The sequence below is a fragment of the Falco cherrug genome, chromosome 3 (assembly GCF_023634085.1).
Source record: "Falco cherrug isolate bFalChe1 chromosome 3, bFalChe1.pri, whole genome shotgun sequence".
Classification (NCBI taxonomy): Eukaryota; Metazoa; Chordata; class Aves; order Falconiformes; family Falconidae; genus Falco; species Falco cherrug.
The window spans coordinates 98,481,699-98,497,498 of record NC_073699.1 but is presented as its reverse complement, the minus strand read 5'-3'; the positions used below and the strand labels follow the sequence as shown (position 1 = coordinate 98,497,498).

At 35.2% G+C, this 15,800-nt stretch overlaps 1 protein-coding gene across 2 annotated transcripts in view; it reads right to left on the bottom strand.

Annotated features, from left to right (window-relative positions):
- DTNBP1 (dystrobrevin binding protein 1) overlaps positions 1-15,800 on the bottom strand; it is a 72,536-nt gene that overhangs the window by 45,905 nt on the left and 10,831 nt on the right. Inside the window, exons 5-6 of one of the 2 annotated variants that reach the window (XM_055704456.1) lie at positions 13,876-14,008; positions 6,015-6,147 (exon numbers count right to left, since the gene is read on the bottom strand). In XM_055704456.1, coding sequence (XP_055560431.1) covers positions 6,015-6,147; positions 13,876-14,008 — 266 coding nt within the window. The remainder of the gene's footprint in view (positions 1-6,014; positions 6,148-13,875; positions 14,009-15,800) is intronic. The other variant, XM_055704457.1, reaches the window with a different exon arrangement.

Here is a 15,800-nt window from a genome sequence, read left to right as displayed (position 1 = left end):
AACACATCCCTTTGACACAGAAATGTAAAATACCCCTCACAGAGGTGGCATCAATAAATGCATTTAATGCATTTTTTTGAACAATTTTTAAACTAATTCGTTTTAGATGTAAGTGAAAAGGAATGACTGAATTCCTAAGTTCTCAGGAAAATAATTCATAGTGAAGAAAGAACTTATCAGGAGACACAGTACCTTGCTCAAAAGCAGAGAATGGATTTCAGTGTGGTAATGAGAAATACCTAAGCCCTGTTCTCCTGCCACTAGCCATAATGAAATGAACAAATTTGATAAATAATGCAGTTTTGAAGTAAGGGAGAATACAAAACGTGATTAAGGCAGTCCTAAACCATCTATTTCTATTATTGGTACAATAAATCTGGATGAAGAATAGATGGCACTAACAGATTGACAGGATTTGCAGATTTTGCCCAGTAACCAGCACTACATAAAGGTAGAGAAAAGTTATACAGGATTGACATAACGTTTAACATTTTCTAGAAAACAGTAGTACAATGTGTTGTAAGATGCAGAGGATCCAACACATTCAGTCTTTAATCATAGGTCACAAAACCCAACAAAGAACAAAATCTTTTATATGTCTGTTCAAAAGAAAACAAAACTATAAGGAGAAGGTATGCAACAAAACTCTTTATAACAATGTCACTCCCTCTCTGCATCAAGCAAAGACCACCACAAAAGAAGGGCAAAATTAAATCAACTTAAGCAACAGAAATTTTACTGCACATTCACACTTTACAAATAATATAAAAAAACGCCAAAAAAACCTACAATCTATTGACCTGCTAAGTATTCAGTCTTGCCTAATGTTTTCAAATACTTGGAGCACTGATAGGAGTAAAATTCACTATTAATGGAGAAGCATGCTCCTTTGGGTTTGATGCATGCAAAATACTGTACTGCAAATGTTCTCGCAAACAAAAGAAAGTTCAGAGCCCTAAAACTACACAAAAGGAAACACAATTATCAAGGGAACTTTTCCAAACCTTGTGCAAGCCCAGTTTTTCCAGATCAATAAGAATTCTCATTCCATGTGTCTGTCCAAAGAAGTGCAATAACTGATGGCCATAAAATTAATTCCAGCCAGTTATCACCATGAGAACATTTGCAATTGATTGTGCTGCATGCAAACTCAAGAACAGCAGGATGAAAAAGATCTCCGCCATCTGAACTCTGTTGTGAGCATGGAAACTTACACTCATACAATTAATACCTGATGAAAACTCGAAGCCAGTCATCCACTGTGCATCTACCCTGAAAGCTGTCCTGAAGATAATCAAAGTTCTGCATCCACCCTTGCAAAATCATTATTTATGTACCCAGGTATATGGAGGTATTAGCAGCTGAAAATCTATACCACCAGAAGACTGATCAAGAAGAATATGGCATGAAAGCTAACTCTTGATGAAAATTTTGATGAGAACCATGAAACATGTAGCTAGAGTCTTAGAAATAATTCACAGTAGATTTAATGCTGGAAGGAAAAAATAAACTTGTTTGAAACATTTGCAACAATGGTTTATTTTTAATGTATAAAGTTAATTTGATAAATTACATGTAAAGCTCAAAACGGTTATGAAGGTACAGTTTAAATTTATCCCTGCCATATGGGAGGGAGTCATCACTGAAGATGATGTACTGTGCAGAGTACTGTTCTAGCTTATCACTTGGGGAAGGCTACAGGATCTAAACAAGATCTACAGACTTGTAAGTCGTCTTTTACGCAACACGATTTTGTATGGCAGTGTATTACCCATTCCATCCTCTAGACCTCTTTTGATCTTGGTAGAAAAAAAAAATTAATTTAGGTTAAACAAGACCACCAAAAAAAGGGCAGCTTTTTACAGTGATACTGTAGGAGGTAAAGATAATATTTGAAAGCAAAACATAGCAAAAAATAATAATACAAAACATTTTTGTATGTTGGTGAGTAAATAACCACTAATTGGTCCAAGTTAAAAAAAAAAACAACAAACAACTTTTTCAAAAAAGCAGACTAGTCTGAATTGTTTAAAGAAGTTTTTTGTATTTACATTTTGAACGTTTATGTTGGTTAAGTCTAACATAAGCAACTGTATCTAACTGCAACAATCCTCACTGTTCCTTATGTTCCCAAAGCAATTAGAGGGATAAAACCAAGAGGAGATCAAGCAGAAGAACTTAACAGTGATAACCGATTATGAAATTTTCTCACATGGACATCTCTAACCTACACAGTGCAATTGCCGTAAACTTTATACTGTTCTGAATGAGAAACTGAATCAAACATTCTCATCCAGAAGTGTAAGACCACCATCATGGCATAGCAATGCATCTAACAAGAAATACAACAATCTGTTCAACTCCTCATCTACTGCATCAATTACCAAAGCATGGGGCTACATAGTATTTGACAACAAATAAACCTTTCACATACAAAAATTAGGAATATACATTTAAGGTAAAATTTTCCTTAAATGTCACCAGAAAGGAAATTATTCGCACTAAGGTCTGTATTTACTAAACATTCATCTGTTGAAGTACACCCTAGCAGCAGGGTATACTTCAGACTCAGGATTTTAGATTTCTTTATTCATTTTCCTTCTCTCTGTTCTCAAAGCAGACACGTACTGAAAACCAGAAAGGATTCTTAAACAACATCCTAAACAAAATAAAATTCAGACAAGCCTGTTTAAAGTCAAATGACACATAATAAAATTTATTCCCTCATTTCCAGTGACAAGGATTCTCTGCTATCTCCAATGTGTTTTTACATGTTGCAGTTGGCCAGCTCCTTTTAACTGGTAACATAACCAGGAGTTTCTGTTTTTCCAAAAAATGGTGATCCATCTGAAATGGATACAAATGGTACTAAGAGCTTCATAGCAAGTACAGCTCCAGGACAGAAACATTTTCTCTTACACCATAAGCCTGCAATTCAGTGCACATACAAATTGGCACAAAAGTGAGCTTCTGACAGTGATTCCTAAAGGACACGGTGCACTGCCTTGGGAATGCAAGAACTGCCATAGGAGACTGGAGGGATACAAGGAGTTTTCTGCAGTCAGAAACAGTACATCCTCAGTAGGAGGATGAAGGGAAAGGAAGAAGAACTGTGTTTGATTGAGAAAAGGACAGGAAACAAAACGACACGGTTCAAGGCTAATGTACATGCAAGCAATTGCAGCAAGACTAACTAGAGAAAACAAGGGATGAATTAAGACTTCATACAACGATACTGGTACCCCCGATTAATGGATTTAAAAACAAAAAAGAGAATATTAAAAATCTAAATATAAGCACACAGAAAAACAATCAATCCCCCCCAAACACCAGGCTTTAAAATATACCGTGGATAACATCTTGGATTGATGAACCTACTCTGAAACTAGTACTCAACACAATGACAAAAGGCAAAAAATTTATCTGTTTGAACTGAAATAAAGTTGCTCTATTTAATAGGGAGACTTACTCCTGAAAATCAGTTCCCATAGTTACCATAAGCTGCATTTCAAAGCTTTAATGTTGACCTAAAGCACTTTCTTCTAAATCTTTCATATAGGAAGATTTTTCAAAAGACTTGAAATTTATGAGCTGCTAGTCTAAGCTCTACGGTGACTTTATAATAAAATTACTTTTTGTTACATGCTTACAATAACCACAGTTTCTACAGTTTGTGTTCACCTCAGTTTTCATCCCTATATTGTCAAAACATAGGAAATACTTTGTTTTGTTTTTTGTAAACACAAAACTACTCACTTCCTGAAAGTAACTATTGTGTTAAAGAGAGAAAGCAGAGACTCCTGAACACCCACTTGATTCTTTCAGTAGCTGGTATCACAGTAAAAACCCCAAACACTAAAGAGAAGACGACAGGATATGAGTTCTGAACAAACATAAGAAATCACACTCACATCAAGTTACTGGCTGTGTTTTCTCCGAGTATCTACACTGGCAGGTGTCCTTCTAGTAATAAGATAGCAGTTGGTTTCTTTCTTAAATAAATACAGTGGTAATGATTAACCAGAAATTACCTAAGTTTTTCCTGTTTTGTCTAGATCTGACCAAATGTAATCAGCTTATAATTACGTTAAGTAATTTGCTTAGCATTCTATTTATAAAACTGATTAGATGCTGCTAAGCAGAGTAAGCAACAGTTTAACACTTTATTTTGATGTTGGAAGTAGAGGCTAGGGGAGGAGGAGAGGGAGTGAGGACGGCAGAAAGAACAAACAGAACTCAGAAAATTTCAGAAAGGTTACAGTATTTTAGGGGATACAGATCTGTTGCTTTATGCACATTTTACATTTGTGTGTTATTCAGTTACATAGCACATATTTAGAATTTTAAAATAATTGCTATTAAATATTCTATCACTTAAATAGGTCTGAACAAGTGAATATCCAGCCATACTGACTACTGTTGACTCTTCCTGGAGAGCGAGAAAATGGCGTTGCCCTGACTTGGGAAAGAGAAAATCCAGGTTGCAGGAAAATGACAAGATCACCACCAAGACCCTGGCCTGAGGTTAAACTAACTGAACAGGATGTGTAAAACGAAAGGACATGACATGAGAAATTGCTAGATGTGACAGACAACATAGCAAGAGGCTGACAAAAGCTATAGATTGCACCGTAAGAGATGGCTGGATTTCACAGATGGTTAAAGGGGAGTAAGGCGAGAAACAGCCAAACTTTACAGAAAATTGAAGGGGGACCTTTAAGCTATTGCAGACTTTCTGGGAAGCAGAACTTGCAACACCAGCAGTACTTCGGTAACCATATTTGTAACACCACCGAAGGCCAAGATTCCCTAGAAAATGGTATCAGAAATACCAAATTTGAGTAGCAAAACCAGGACCAATAGGGAAAAATAAGTTATTAGGGGTGGACTGTTTATTTCTGAGGACTCTGGGATTAAGAAAAACCACAACAAACAAACAAAAAGAAGAGCTATAGGGATGGCAAAAGGAGGGTCAAAAAAGAGAAAAACTGCTAAGCTAAGCAAAGTGTTACCAGTGCTGTCCGGCACAGTTCTGGCCTTGATCATCACATCCTAACCAGGACTGTAAACCAAACCAGTTGTTCCAATTATGGCATGAGGCACACTTGCTTCCACAAACAAGAGAATCGAGGAGGGTGCCAGGATGCTTCCCCTGGCTAACAGGAGGACACCAGGTTAGACAGATCAAGTAACCTGGTTATCCCCATGTCAATGCTGGCTCCAGGTCTGTCAGCATCTGCATCTACCTACCACTCCCTAACAGCGTCTGTCTGAGACATGCCTTTGACAAATTCCTTCAATTTAACTCCTCATTTCCTCATTTATATAATGGCCTTAATACTGCTTGTTTTATCTCAGTAAGGTTATTTTCGGCACTGTCAGGAACAAAACCAAGAAAGTCAACAGTTTAAGCTATTTAAGCTCTTAACATTTATCTCTTGCTACTTTATCTTTTAGGTAAACATGAAGCTGAAGAGTTGGCTGTTCTGACTTTTCATACATACTGCTACAAGTTGAACTTCGATTACAAGTAGCAATGTCCTGTTTTTGCAAGTTGAATGGCAGAAGGTTAATACCTTTCATACAAAGTGAAAGGTATTTATAGGATAGGAATGAACTGAAAGGAAGATAGACAGAAATACCGTTCCTAACCTTACAGGTACATGGGGAAAAAAAGAAAACCAAAATAACAGGGCAAGAGATTAAAAGAAACAACAACTTGTCAGTGCTTACTAACAATAGCCCTTACTCCAATTGCTTGTAGAGAATAATAAGCACAACTTCACCTTAATAACAATGTATTGATAATTTTCTAAACACACACACACTTTGTTCATCACCAAGAGTTATGCCAACATTGAATTAATCTATTACAAATTCACAACTTCCTGTCAAGGACTACTGTTTTTTTAAAAGATGAAAATAAAAGGGATTATGTTATATATGGAGAAAAAAAAATCACAAAGGCTTATATTTTATGCTAATTTATATTTATAGCAATTGTTTTTATTTACCTTTTTGTTTTCTTGTAGTTTTCCAGCTGTAATGTCTGCACACATTTGTATCTTTCCAACTCACACTGTTCACACAGGTCCTCAAGACACAATAGATGATTCTCCATTTCCTCAAAGTTTGCCTCTAGCTGGGCTATAAGAAATACTTACATGAATATCAAATTGTATCAATAGATGGACAACTCACCTGAACAGAAACAGGAATTCATAAAGGTACATCATTAACATGGTAATAATTACACATATATAAATGGCTCAGAAAGATAAACAACTCTCAGTTCGTATCCACATAGTAAGGAGTGCCAGCAGAGCCACGTTCAAGGGAGATCAATCTGAGGCTCCCTTTGCAGCAAGATGTCGAGCCACTATATTTGCCCCAGCATCTTGGTCTGACAGGCTTGCGGTCTACACGTCAGGAAAAGCATCATCTAGAACTCATAATTAAAAATTAAATTTTGCTTCTTCGGCACACTGTCAGTTTAGCCCTTCCTCTCTGGTACCAATCTGAGGCATAAAGCTGTGCTGACCAAAACCAGTACTAACCTTAAATTACTCAAATGAAGCAAAAGTAGAGCATACTGGGAGAATTTTGACTTTTACGTGACCTCCTGGATAAAAGAATACAGACTTCAAAAGTTTACTCTCAAAACAGATCCTTTACTGACAGGCAAATCTCTAGATTTAGCTATTTTACATACCCATGTGCTTAAATGCATGCAAAACCTCTTAATCTCCTCTTTAACCCTAATTGCTTGGAGTGGCAAGTTAAAAAGAGATCATGCCTATGAAAAGCCCTAAGAAATCTGATCCTATCTCATAGCTCACCCTGTTGTGAGTAGCAATTTGAACTAGAGAACTCCTGAGGTCCCTTCTGACCTGAATTGTGCCATGTGAATCCTGGATCAAAGGATTGCTCTTTCCGCAGGTGATTAATTAATGCTGAACGCCATGTCCCTCCTCAGGATCCCAAAGTAGAAAAGCTATTTTCCCAAACCCTAACCAGCTAGTTATTCTTGGATGGAACTGTGTGAATACAAGACTATTATTCACCCTTTTGCCAGGACTTCTCCTTACCAGAGGGAAGGTAAATTGCAGGAAGAAGGATAAATCGCATTTTTACAAACAAAATAGCAACCAAAGAATAAAAGGGTGTTTGCAGTTCAGAGACAGATACACTAATCTGTTGCAGCGTATGTACTTGATTGTTGATGCAAAGAACTACACAGATGATGGAATGAAACAGCAGAAAACCTAAAGCAATTCTGAGTTTCGGCAAAAGGCTGTGTTTCACCTTGCCTGTAACACACAGAAGCAATCTTCATAAAGCGAGTCAGTAACTATTAAGTTCAAGGTATAAAAGAGTGATTTAAAAGTTAATGTGTTTTGGATGCTCACAAGAAGGAAACAGCAAGTTGAAGGCATCAGTCAAATCTTCAATTCTGGTTTGGCCATTCTACTTGGAGTACACAAAATTTCAACTTTCTTAACCATTACTCAATTACAAACAGCTATCCTAGTGGTCCCCCTAGAAAAGCAAAAGTTAAGACCTTGTCAACAAATTTCCTAGCATGCAAATTCATATATTCAGCTCCAATTTTTTAGTAAGGTTTTTTTAGTCCCTAGCAAGTAAGGTACTGCTCCACAACAGTCAAAAAGGGAAACATGTATCATATAATCAGTAAAAATCTCCTTAAATTAGTTATCTGTACACAGATCACTTGACGGAGAAAAAAAAAAAAAGGTGGGGGGAGGCAGCTGAAAACATGAAAACAAGTTTGAGGGGAAAAAAAAGCTTCCACTTCTACAGACTGTGATGTGGAACATACATTGTTTACCACATACTCAACTTGCTCTCATAAAATCCAGATGTATTCAAAGGGCAATATCATGACTACAATTACGACTGCTGGTCCCCTTTGCTTAAGAAATGGACTTTTCCAAGTGCACTAAAATCCAAATGTCTGTATCATGCTAACTTGCTTTTCAGAATGATTGCTCACTTACTAATTTGCAAAATTCACAAACACAGCAGGGCTCCAGATAATTCAGTACGGTACCTATCAACCACTGTTTTTTCCACTTAAAAAACACACCACCTGCTTTGCTGTACTTGCTATTGAAATAATATTAAAAGACAACAACAAAGAACTGGAAAATAAAAAGGATGAAGAAAAGCGACTTCAAAAGGGCAACTGATCCCTAACACTGGCATTTGAGCAGCCTCTAGTGGGAACTGCAGAAAACACTGTGCTCCTGGAGGAATGAACACTTAAGATTTCTCCAGAAGATAAGAACAGTACTTCACTGCAACACAGGTTTCAGAATTCTTCTTTCTGAAGTGAAAGAAAACGTAGATGCTTTTCACAGAAAAAGCTGAAGACTAGCTCCACAGCAATAGTACCAGCTACAGTCGTGAACTAACTTGTCTCCTACTCAAATGAGTATGCACCGTGCATCAAAAAGCAAGTTCCAGTTACACCTTTAATGAATTTGAAATTTAAGCCATAATTCTTTGATCAGCTCCTATCTATGTTCACAGATAAATAAGCACACACTTCAAAAAAAAGTTATTTAGCAAAAATATGAGATACAGAAATTAATTTCCAGTTTGTAGTTCACAGTGGCACCTAGAATGAATCTGCCCTAGAAACCCAGTGAATACCTGCAAGATCACTAATTCTTTTCCAGCTCTTCAAGAAATGCCACAACCAAGCAGTCAGGCAAGAATCACCATCTCACTCTGAAACAGCACTGCTATGCGGAAGAAAAACACTTCCTCCTTTTAATCTTTTTAAAAAGGAGGCTGTAAAAAAACCCATTGTATATTTAGATTAAGAATTTTCCTGTATGTATATATAATATGCCATAATTGGTAGGAAGAGTATTTTTTATTAGATAACTGAAAAAATAACTTGTCCTTTAGTGACATCATTCCAATTATATTAGTTTGGCCTATATTTGTTACACTATCACAGGTATAACAACACTATCACAAGTTTTAGTTCTTAGTATTAATTTTTTTAAAGTATGCTAATGTTTGATCAGATGACATTAGATTGAATTATCTTGCATGAATGTACACTATTTTTCTTAGTCTACCAGCTATGAAGGTATTAAAGTATTTATCTAGAACTCAACAACCACAAAATCCAGATTTGTACCTGAACACACTTTATTGCTAAAGTTTAGCTAATTTAAATTTACCATATAATTTTTTTAACTGAAACCTGTGTTACCTGTAGTTCTGCAGTAGTACAAAAACTGTTAGAAAAGCTAGAACACAGCTGTTTATCAGAAAAAAAAATACAGTTTTAAATTCCTGCTACAGTAACTTTAAATGTAGCTTTCCTGCACTTCCCAGCCACCCAAACAAGAGAAAACACCAAGAAGTACTAAAAATGTTTTTTCAAACTTCATTCATTCTCTGACTAAAAGGCAAAAAGGCAGAAAACAGAGAGGATGGAAACAATTACATCAAAGAAATTCTCTCTACCTCTAGGTCAGACAGGGACCACAATTACTAAAAGCTTAAAATGAGCAGTGAAAGACATCTGTATAAAGGAAGAGCTCAGTTTAGATGCAACACTTGGGAAAAAAAAATACTTTACATAATTACAGTTCTACTGGAGCTCAATTTTGATTTGTTTTTAAAGAAAAGTTCTTAAACACAGCTAAGATCATACCATTTACATGAAGCTAAAGCAGCATCTTTGCTGAAACTACATAGCAATTATACTAGGATTTTTTTCCTTCTGTATTCAAGCCACAGACACTACCAAGTTTACACCACCAAACTATATGCCTTTTATACATACCTATCTCTAACTTATACAACAACCCTCTCCACCAAAGTATTCTGCTCTGGAGCCTAAGAAAAAGACCAACTCCATGTTGAACAGAAGTTATCTTTACGCTGTATTATTAAAATTCCTTGGTTTTACATACATCTCCCAAATATCTTCCCTGATTTTCTTGGTAAAAAATAAATGCCATTTCATCTCAGACAAACTCATGAAAGCAAGAAAAGTAACAGCAGTTTCTGAACAACCAGTCAACCAGTTAGAAAAAAAATTTTGATTAATAATCAAACTTTATTTTCTTTAAACATTTTCCCAACGACAAATCATTACAAATTTACAGCAAAAGTTTTTACAGCTCTCCTAACACTAAAAAAATTTTTAAAATAAAAAAGAAACCACTAAACCCTAGTCTTTTAATGGAATGTGTGTTCTGGATTTCTGCATCACAACACATTTATTCAGCTCTTTTTCAAGAGCGATCAACTGCTAGATGCTAACAAAAAAGAAATGGTTATTTAAATAACCAAACACAATTCAGAAGTGAAAGTTCAAATGCCAGCTCTGAAAAATCTTGATTAATACATTGTCTGGCTTTAAATTCAGTTTTACTTGCAGAATACCTGCTAATATCTAAATCCTGACATAAACCACAATTAATAAATAGATAATAGTAAACTAATGACTTCTCTGCCTCAAAGACACTCTTGTCTTCCCCAAAGAGCCAAGTCTGTGGGCTATTCCTCACTACACTTTTTCCTCCTAAAAGTACTGCTTCAGAGGTTGTCTACAAACTGATGAAATGAAGAAAAATTAAATTATTTAGTCTCAGAATACAAGATGTTGCTGGAAGTATACTGTATTATTCAAACTGGAAAAACCTTTGGCATTTTTATCAAGAAATGAAAAAATAAGTATATTTCATTAAAACACACTTTTTTTGCTTCAAAACAAGTACCCAAAATATGGAGTATTAAGTTCTTCAAGTAGTTCAAATGTTACTAAAATCAAAGTCTTGTTTTTAATTAAAAAGATACTACTATGACCTTATATTTCACAAGTTTTAGTACATTTCCTTAATGTCTGAAAAAGCCATTAAGTTGTCTTTAATCCCACTTAAACAAAGTGAACATGGCCATTTTTTTAAATGCAAATTCTGAACAAATTGGATTTAATTCTGCAAAGCTAGAAAATGGCACCTTTCATACTTGATACACAATCTAAAAACAAAGCATGATCTTCTGCTCAAGACACAAACAAGGATACCTCCCTCAAGCAGTGTGAAAAGTTAGTTTCCCTAATGAGTTTTCACATCCATCTAACCCATATTTCAGAAAAAAAAATACTTACTGAAGACCAGGAGGCAATGGCTTTTATCTCTGTGTATATATATCCAGCTGTATTTTCTTCCCAGTCTAAATATTTTCACCTTACATTGGATCGTCACCTACATTCATGACTAGCCTTTCTGAAACCAGTATCAAGTTGATGCCCCTGCTCAAACATGAAGCGTATTTCACATTAAGGCAAATATGTCAGATAACAGCAAGCAGATGTTTTCTACAACATCTCAAACAAAAGTTGGCTTAAGTGGTGATTCAAATTCTGGTCCTTGAAAGGACAATAACTGTCCTTTTTGCTTTTACATGAGAGTAATTTTTTCTTCGAAGTTTTCAACAGCAGCTACAAGATGCTGCGTACTACAATAACTATCAAATGAAGACACAGACTTTTTTACCTAAAATGAGGGATGGTAGATAACGTGCATACCTAAGTTAAAGGACTTTATTTATAAAAGTACTAATGAAAATGTGCCTTGTAATACACAGCAAAATCTGAGCAATCTGTTCATACCAGTTTTAAGTTGGTCATTAAAAAGGCTCATTTCCATTATCTGAAGTATCTTGTCAAAAGCAGCCAGGGCTCCCTATCTACTTTCAAAATAGATTGTTTAGGTATTAATAGGTTAGAAGCATACCATGTCACAACACAGAACTATTATTTCTCTGAAATTATGACAATTAGCCACGTTACAACTTGGATGCACTACCAAGGACACAACAATTTACAATTCTACATTCACATATGTTTTTTTACAGAATATTTCGCTTGTATTCAAGATTCATAGCCACAGTATTAGTCATCTCTTGGAAAAGTAAATACAGTTAAAATTTATAAAAAGCAGATAGGTCAGAGTTATAAAAAACTAAAAACAGGGAGCTGAATATCACAGTAAATTTCTGGTAGATCACTTCCAGAAGTGTAGATGTTGAATACGGTATAAATTATACTTTTCAAATAGACTATAAAACTTAACAGGAAAAAAAAAAAAGCAATTCAAAAAAACTCACAGTGGTTAGGAGGAACTAATAAAAACCTCTAGGTAAATTACTTGAAATCTGACACACGAGGTGAGGCTAGAAGATTTGGTTCAAATCTCACAACCTTAGCAGTAGACTTTAAAATTCATTGGCTTCCCTGAACAGAGTGGTTAATGCTTCCTTAAATTCTGCTTGTGCAGTATCAAAAATATTCTAGAGAGACTGAGCCTTCTCCAAGTAATTCTATGATCAGGGTGAGATTAATTCTGGTTCATAAAACTATAACATCAGGAATGGGAGGGTAACCCCAATTCATCAGGATTTATAGCATTTGCAGTTATGAACTATAACGACAATTTCATTAGGTTTTTATTATATTGTTTATCTTTGGTCTACCAGTGGACTGCATCACTTTGTGCATGATGATATTAAAATCGGTATTTAAATAAATCATTATTTCAATCGGTATTTCCTTAGAAAATAACTCAGCTTTTCAAAAAGCCAACATTAAATGGTTACCACACATGATAAATCCTTACTAAACAAGGTGGTATAAGAAAACTGTAATACAAAAATGAAATATATTCCTTGGTTCAGAAAGAAATACCAAAGTTATTACCCACCAACCTAGGAACAAAAGCCGATTTGTGCATATCCAATGACCATAAAAGAATGAGAAATTAGCCTTCTTTCTTTTCTTCACATCAGATGCCAGCAGAAAAATCCAGCCCGCCCCACAAAAACAAGAGTTGCAATTACATGAGGAATTTCTGCATACTTCCCAGCTGGTGTAAGAATAGTGCAGGCAGAGTCCCTAGGGAACTTAGCTACTAAAATCCATGCACAGACAGCAGTTTTTCAAAGCTTTAACTTGATGCAACTTGAATGGATTTTCATGGAGGCATCAAGGGGCCTACTGTTGACAGAAAGGCTTGCTACTTGTCAAGTGCTGCATCCCCATTTCAAGGCTCAGTAACACTAAAGGCTTTCAGAGACTAAGAGATCAGAACATTTTTTCCTAATTTCATTTTCAACAGTGGATCAACTGTTTTATATGAGAGGTTTCCAGAAGTAGGCCACTAATTCGTCTTTTCGATTAAATCAACAGATTAACATTCGGTAAAGTTACAAAAAATTGGAACTCATCTAACAAACATAGGGTATTTGGTAACCTTAATATGTAGGATTGCTAGTTTCACCTATGAAAAAGATGAGTATGACTTCAGAACAGCTTGACCCTGTACACTACCATAAACTACGCAAGCTACTTTTGGAACTAACAATTACTCTCAACAAAAAGTTGCTGCCTTCAGAGTCTCCCAAGCCAGGTAAATTTCTTCCCTCCATCCCCAACAAATGATGATTTAAAACAAATTATTATATAAAATGATATAGACTCAATCAAAGAGATGCAACTACATACATGAGTTTTCACACTACACATCTTCAAGAATTTTTAAAAAGAGTTCAAGAATAATAATTTTCAATTGTTCACACCAAGATATGCAGTTGTAACAATTTATTTTTTCTCCCAAATAATAATACACAGAATTTTAACTGCTGGGAGAACAACCACTACTAATTTTGCTCTTTTGCAAAAACAGTTTGTTTAAGAACTACTGTTTTACAATAGAAAAGATACATTCAGGAAACAAAAGTAAATTTTATAATTGCAAAGTTCACAACTTCAGACTAATCCTCTGTGTGCCAACTTGAATGCTTGGTATGTCTATAAAACCTTACCTAGACTTGCTGTGAGGCATTCCAGATCTGCTAAAAACCCAGGTATTTGTTGGAGCTGATCCTGTAGTTCCACCAGACTGTTCCTTTTCTTCTCCCAGTGTGCGGAAAGCATCACTACTTCGCTATCCACCAGCTGAAACAAACAGGTTCTTTACTTTATTTACAAATTTACATACCTATTTAAAAGCATCTTGACTAATTTTTAGAACTAATGCATCTGCATAAAGTCAGTATAGCAGCCCTATATAGCACTGCCACTTGTATACTTCTCAAGTAAATATACAACATGCCCAAAAAAGCCCCTGTAGTATGAAATATTTATATAAAAATACATTGATGAAAACACGGTAAGTTATTTCTCAATATATTGATCAATGCAGGAAATATTTTATGGGTTTTATTAACTGTAAATAACACATATCTGGAATTTTGACAGCGGCATTGCACTGGTACACAAGAACAACATTGCAGTGCTGCAATGTAAGGCTTATTTAGATCAATAACTTAGTTTAATGTTGCTAGTCACTAATTTAAACTTAACAAAACTGAAAACTCTGCATATTCAAAATACTCTAGAAAAAATAAAAGGAATGACATTTTTTAAAAGTTGTTTTTATTACAGTCCTGCTCTTCTGCCCTCATGATAAACTTATCTGCATGCAGTAGCTGCAAAGTATGAACACATTTTTACATTAGTTCAATTTTTGTTGTTTGATTCTTCCTAACTTGTACCATGCAATAGTACAATGAGAAGAGGATACACTGCTTAAAAGTTTTATTTATTTAGGTCAGATTCTATCAGAAATAGCAAGATCAAGAGATCTTGGGTAACAAATATGTCCCTTATATATGATACTTGAGATGATTCAGTTATGGTTTCCCTTGCTCTTAGTTCCATTGCTCATTCTTCCTCTTGCACACAACTGCAGCCTATGGCTGTATCTGCATTCTGAATTCCCCAGTTCTAGTAGAATTTAGTTGCAGAAACTAAAAAAGCCTGAGCAATGGGCAAAGGAAAATTCTCAAAGATTTACAATTCTACCCACTTCAAACATTCTTCTAGAAGAATGACAACTTCTTCCATTTCCAAATTCTTCTAGCTACCTATCCCTGTCAAAGGGCCATCCTGTTCTACCAGATCAAGTTTGAAAACTTATTTCAAAGCCTAGTCAGTAACGAAACACTGCAGAAGACCAACATCCTTATTTCAATAAAGCCAAGTCCATTTGTGAGAATGAGGTATGGGATTTATATCAGATAAACAGTAAAGCAAACAAAAAAATATACCATGAGATGGGGGCAAACACCAGAAAAACATTTCAGCCCAAAGGTATTTAAATACAGCTACAATTATAATCATCTACAAGCAGTATTTTTAGGACAATTTTGTAGATGGAACTGGTAGTTACCACCTATGATTTAACATGGTAAGACTGTAGGCAGCAATTAAAGCTTGACATTTTCACTTTCTCTATTCAACATTTATATATACGACAGCACAAGCAGTTTATCTGCTATTAGCCAGTACCAGAAGTAGGATACAGGACAAGTAGACCTTTAGCTCTGATACAGTACAGTCAATCTTGTGTGCTTACACAATGCTTATTTCATTGAATGCTGTATTTTCTACTTTTATAAAAAAAGAAACAAACAAAACCCCCACAAACAATCCGTATTTTGGATTCTCCCAAAAGCACACATCTGAACTTCATGAAAACTTTCAAGGTCCTTTTGGAAGTTTTTCATTCTGATTTTCCCAAGCAGCCATAATATATGTGATTACAGTTACATTGGCTTTATATATTTATATATATATATGAAACCTCACATTATTTCCAGAACTACAATTTTTAAAGCAAACCAGATTTCAAGTACTACAAAATTGTAAGCAAATAATTTAAGAGACCTAAAAAAAAATTTCATTA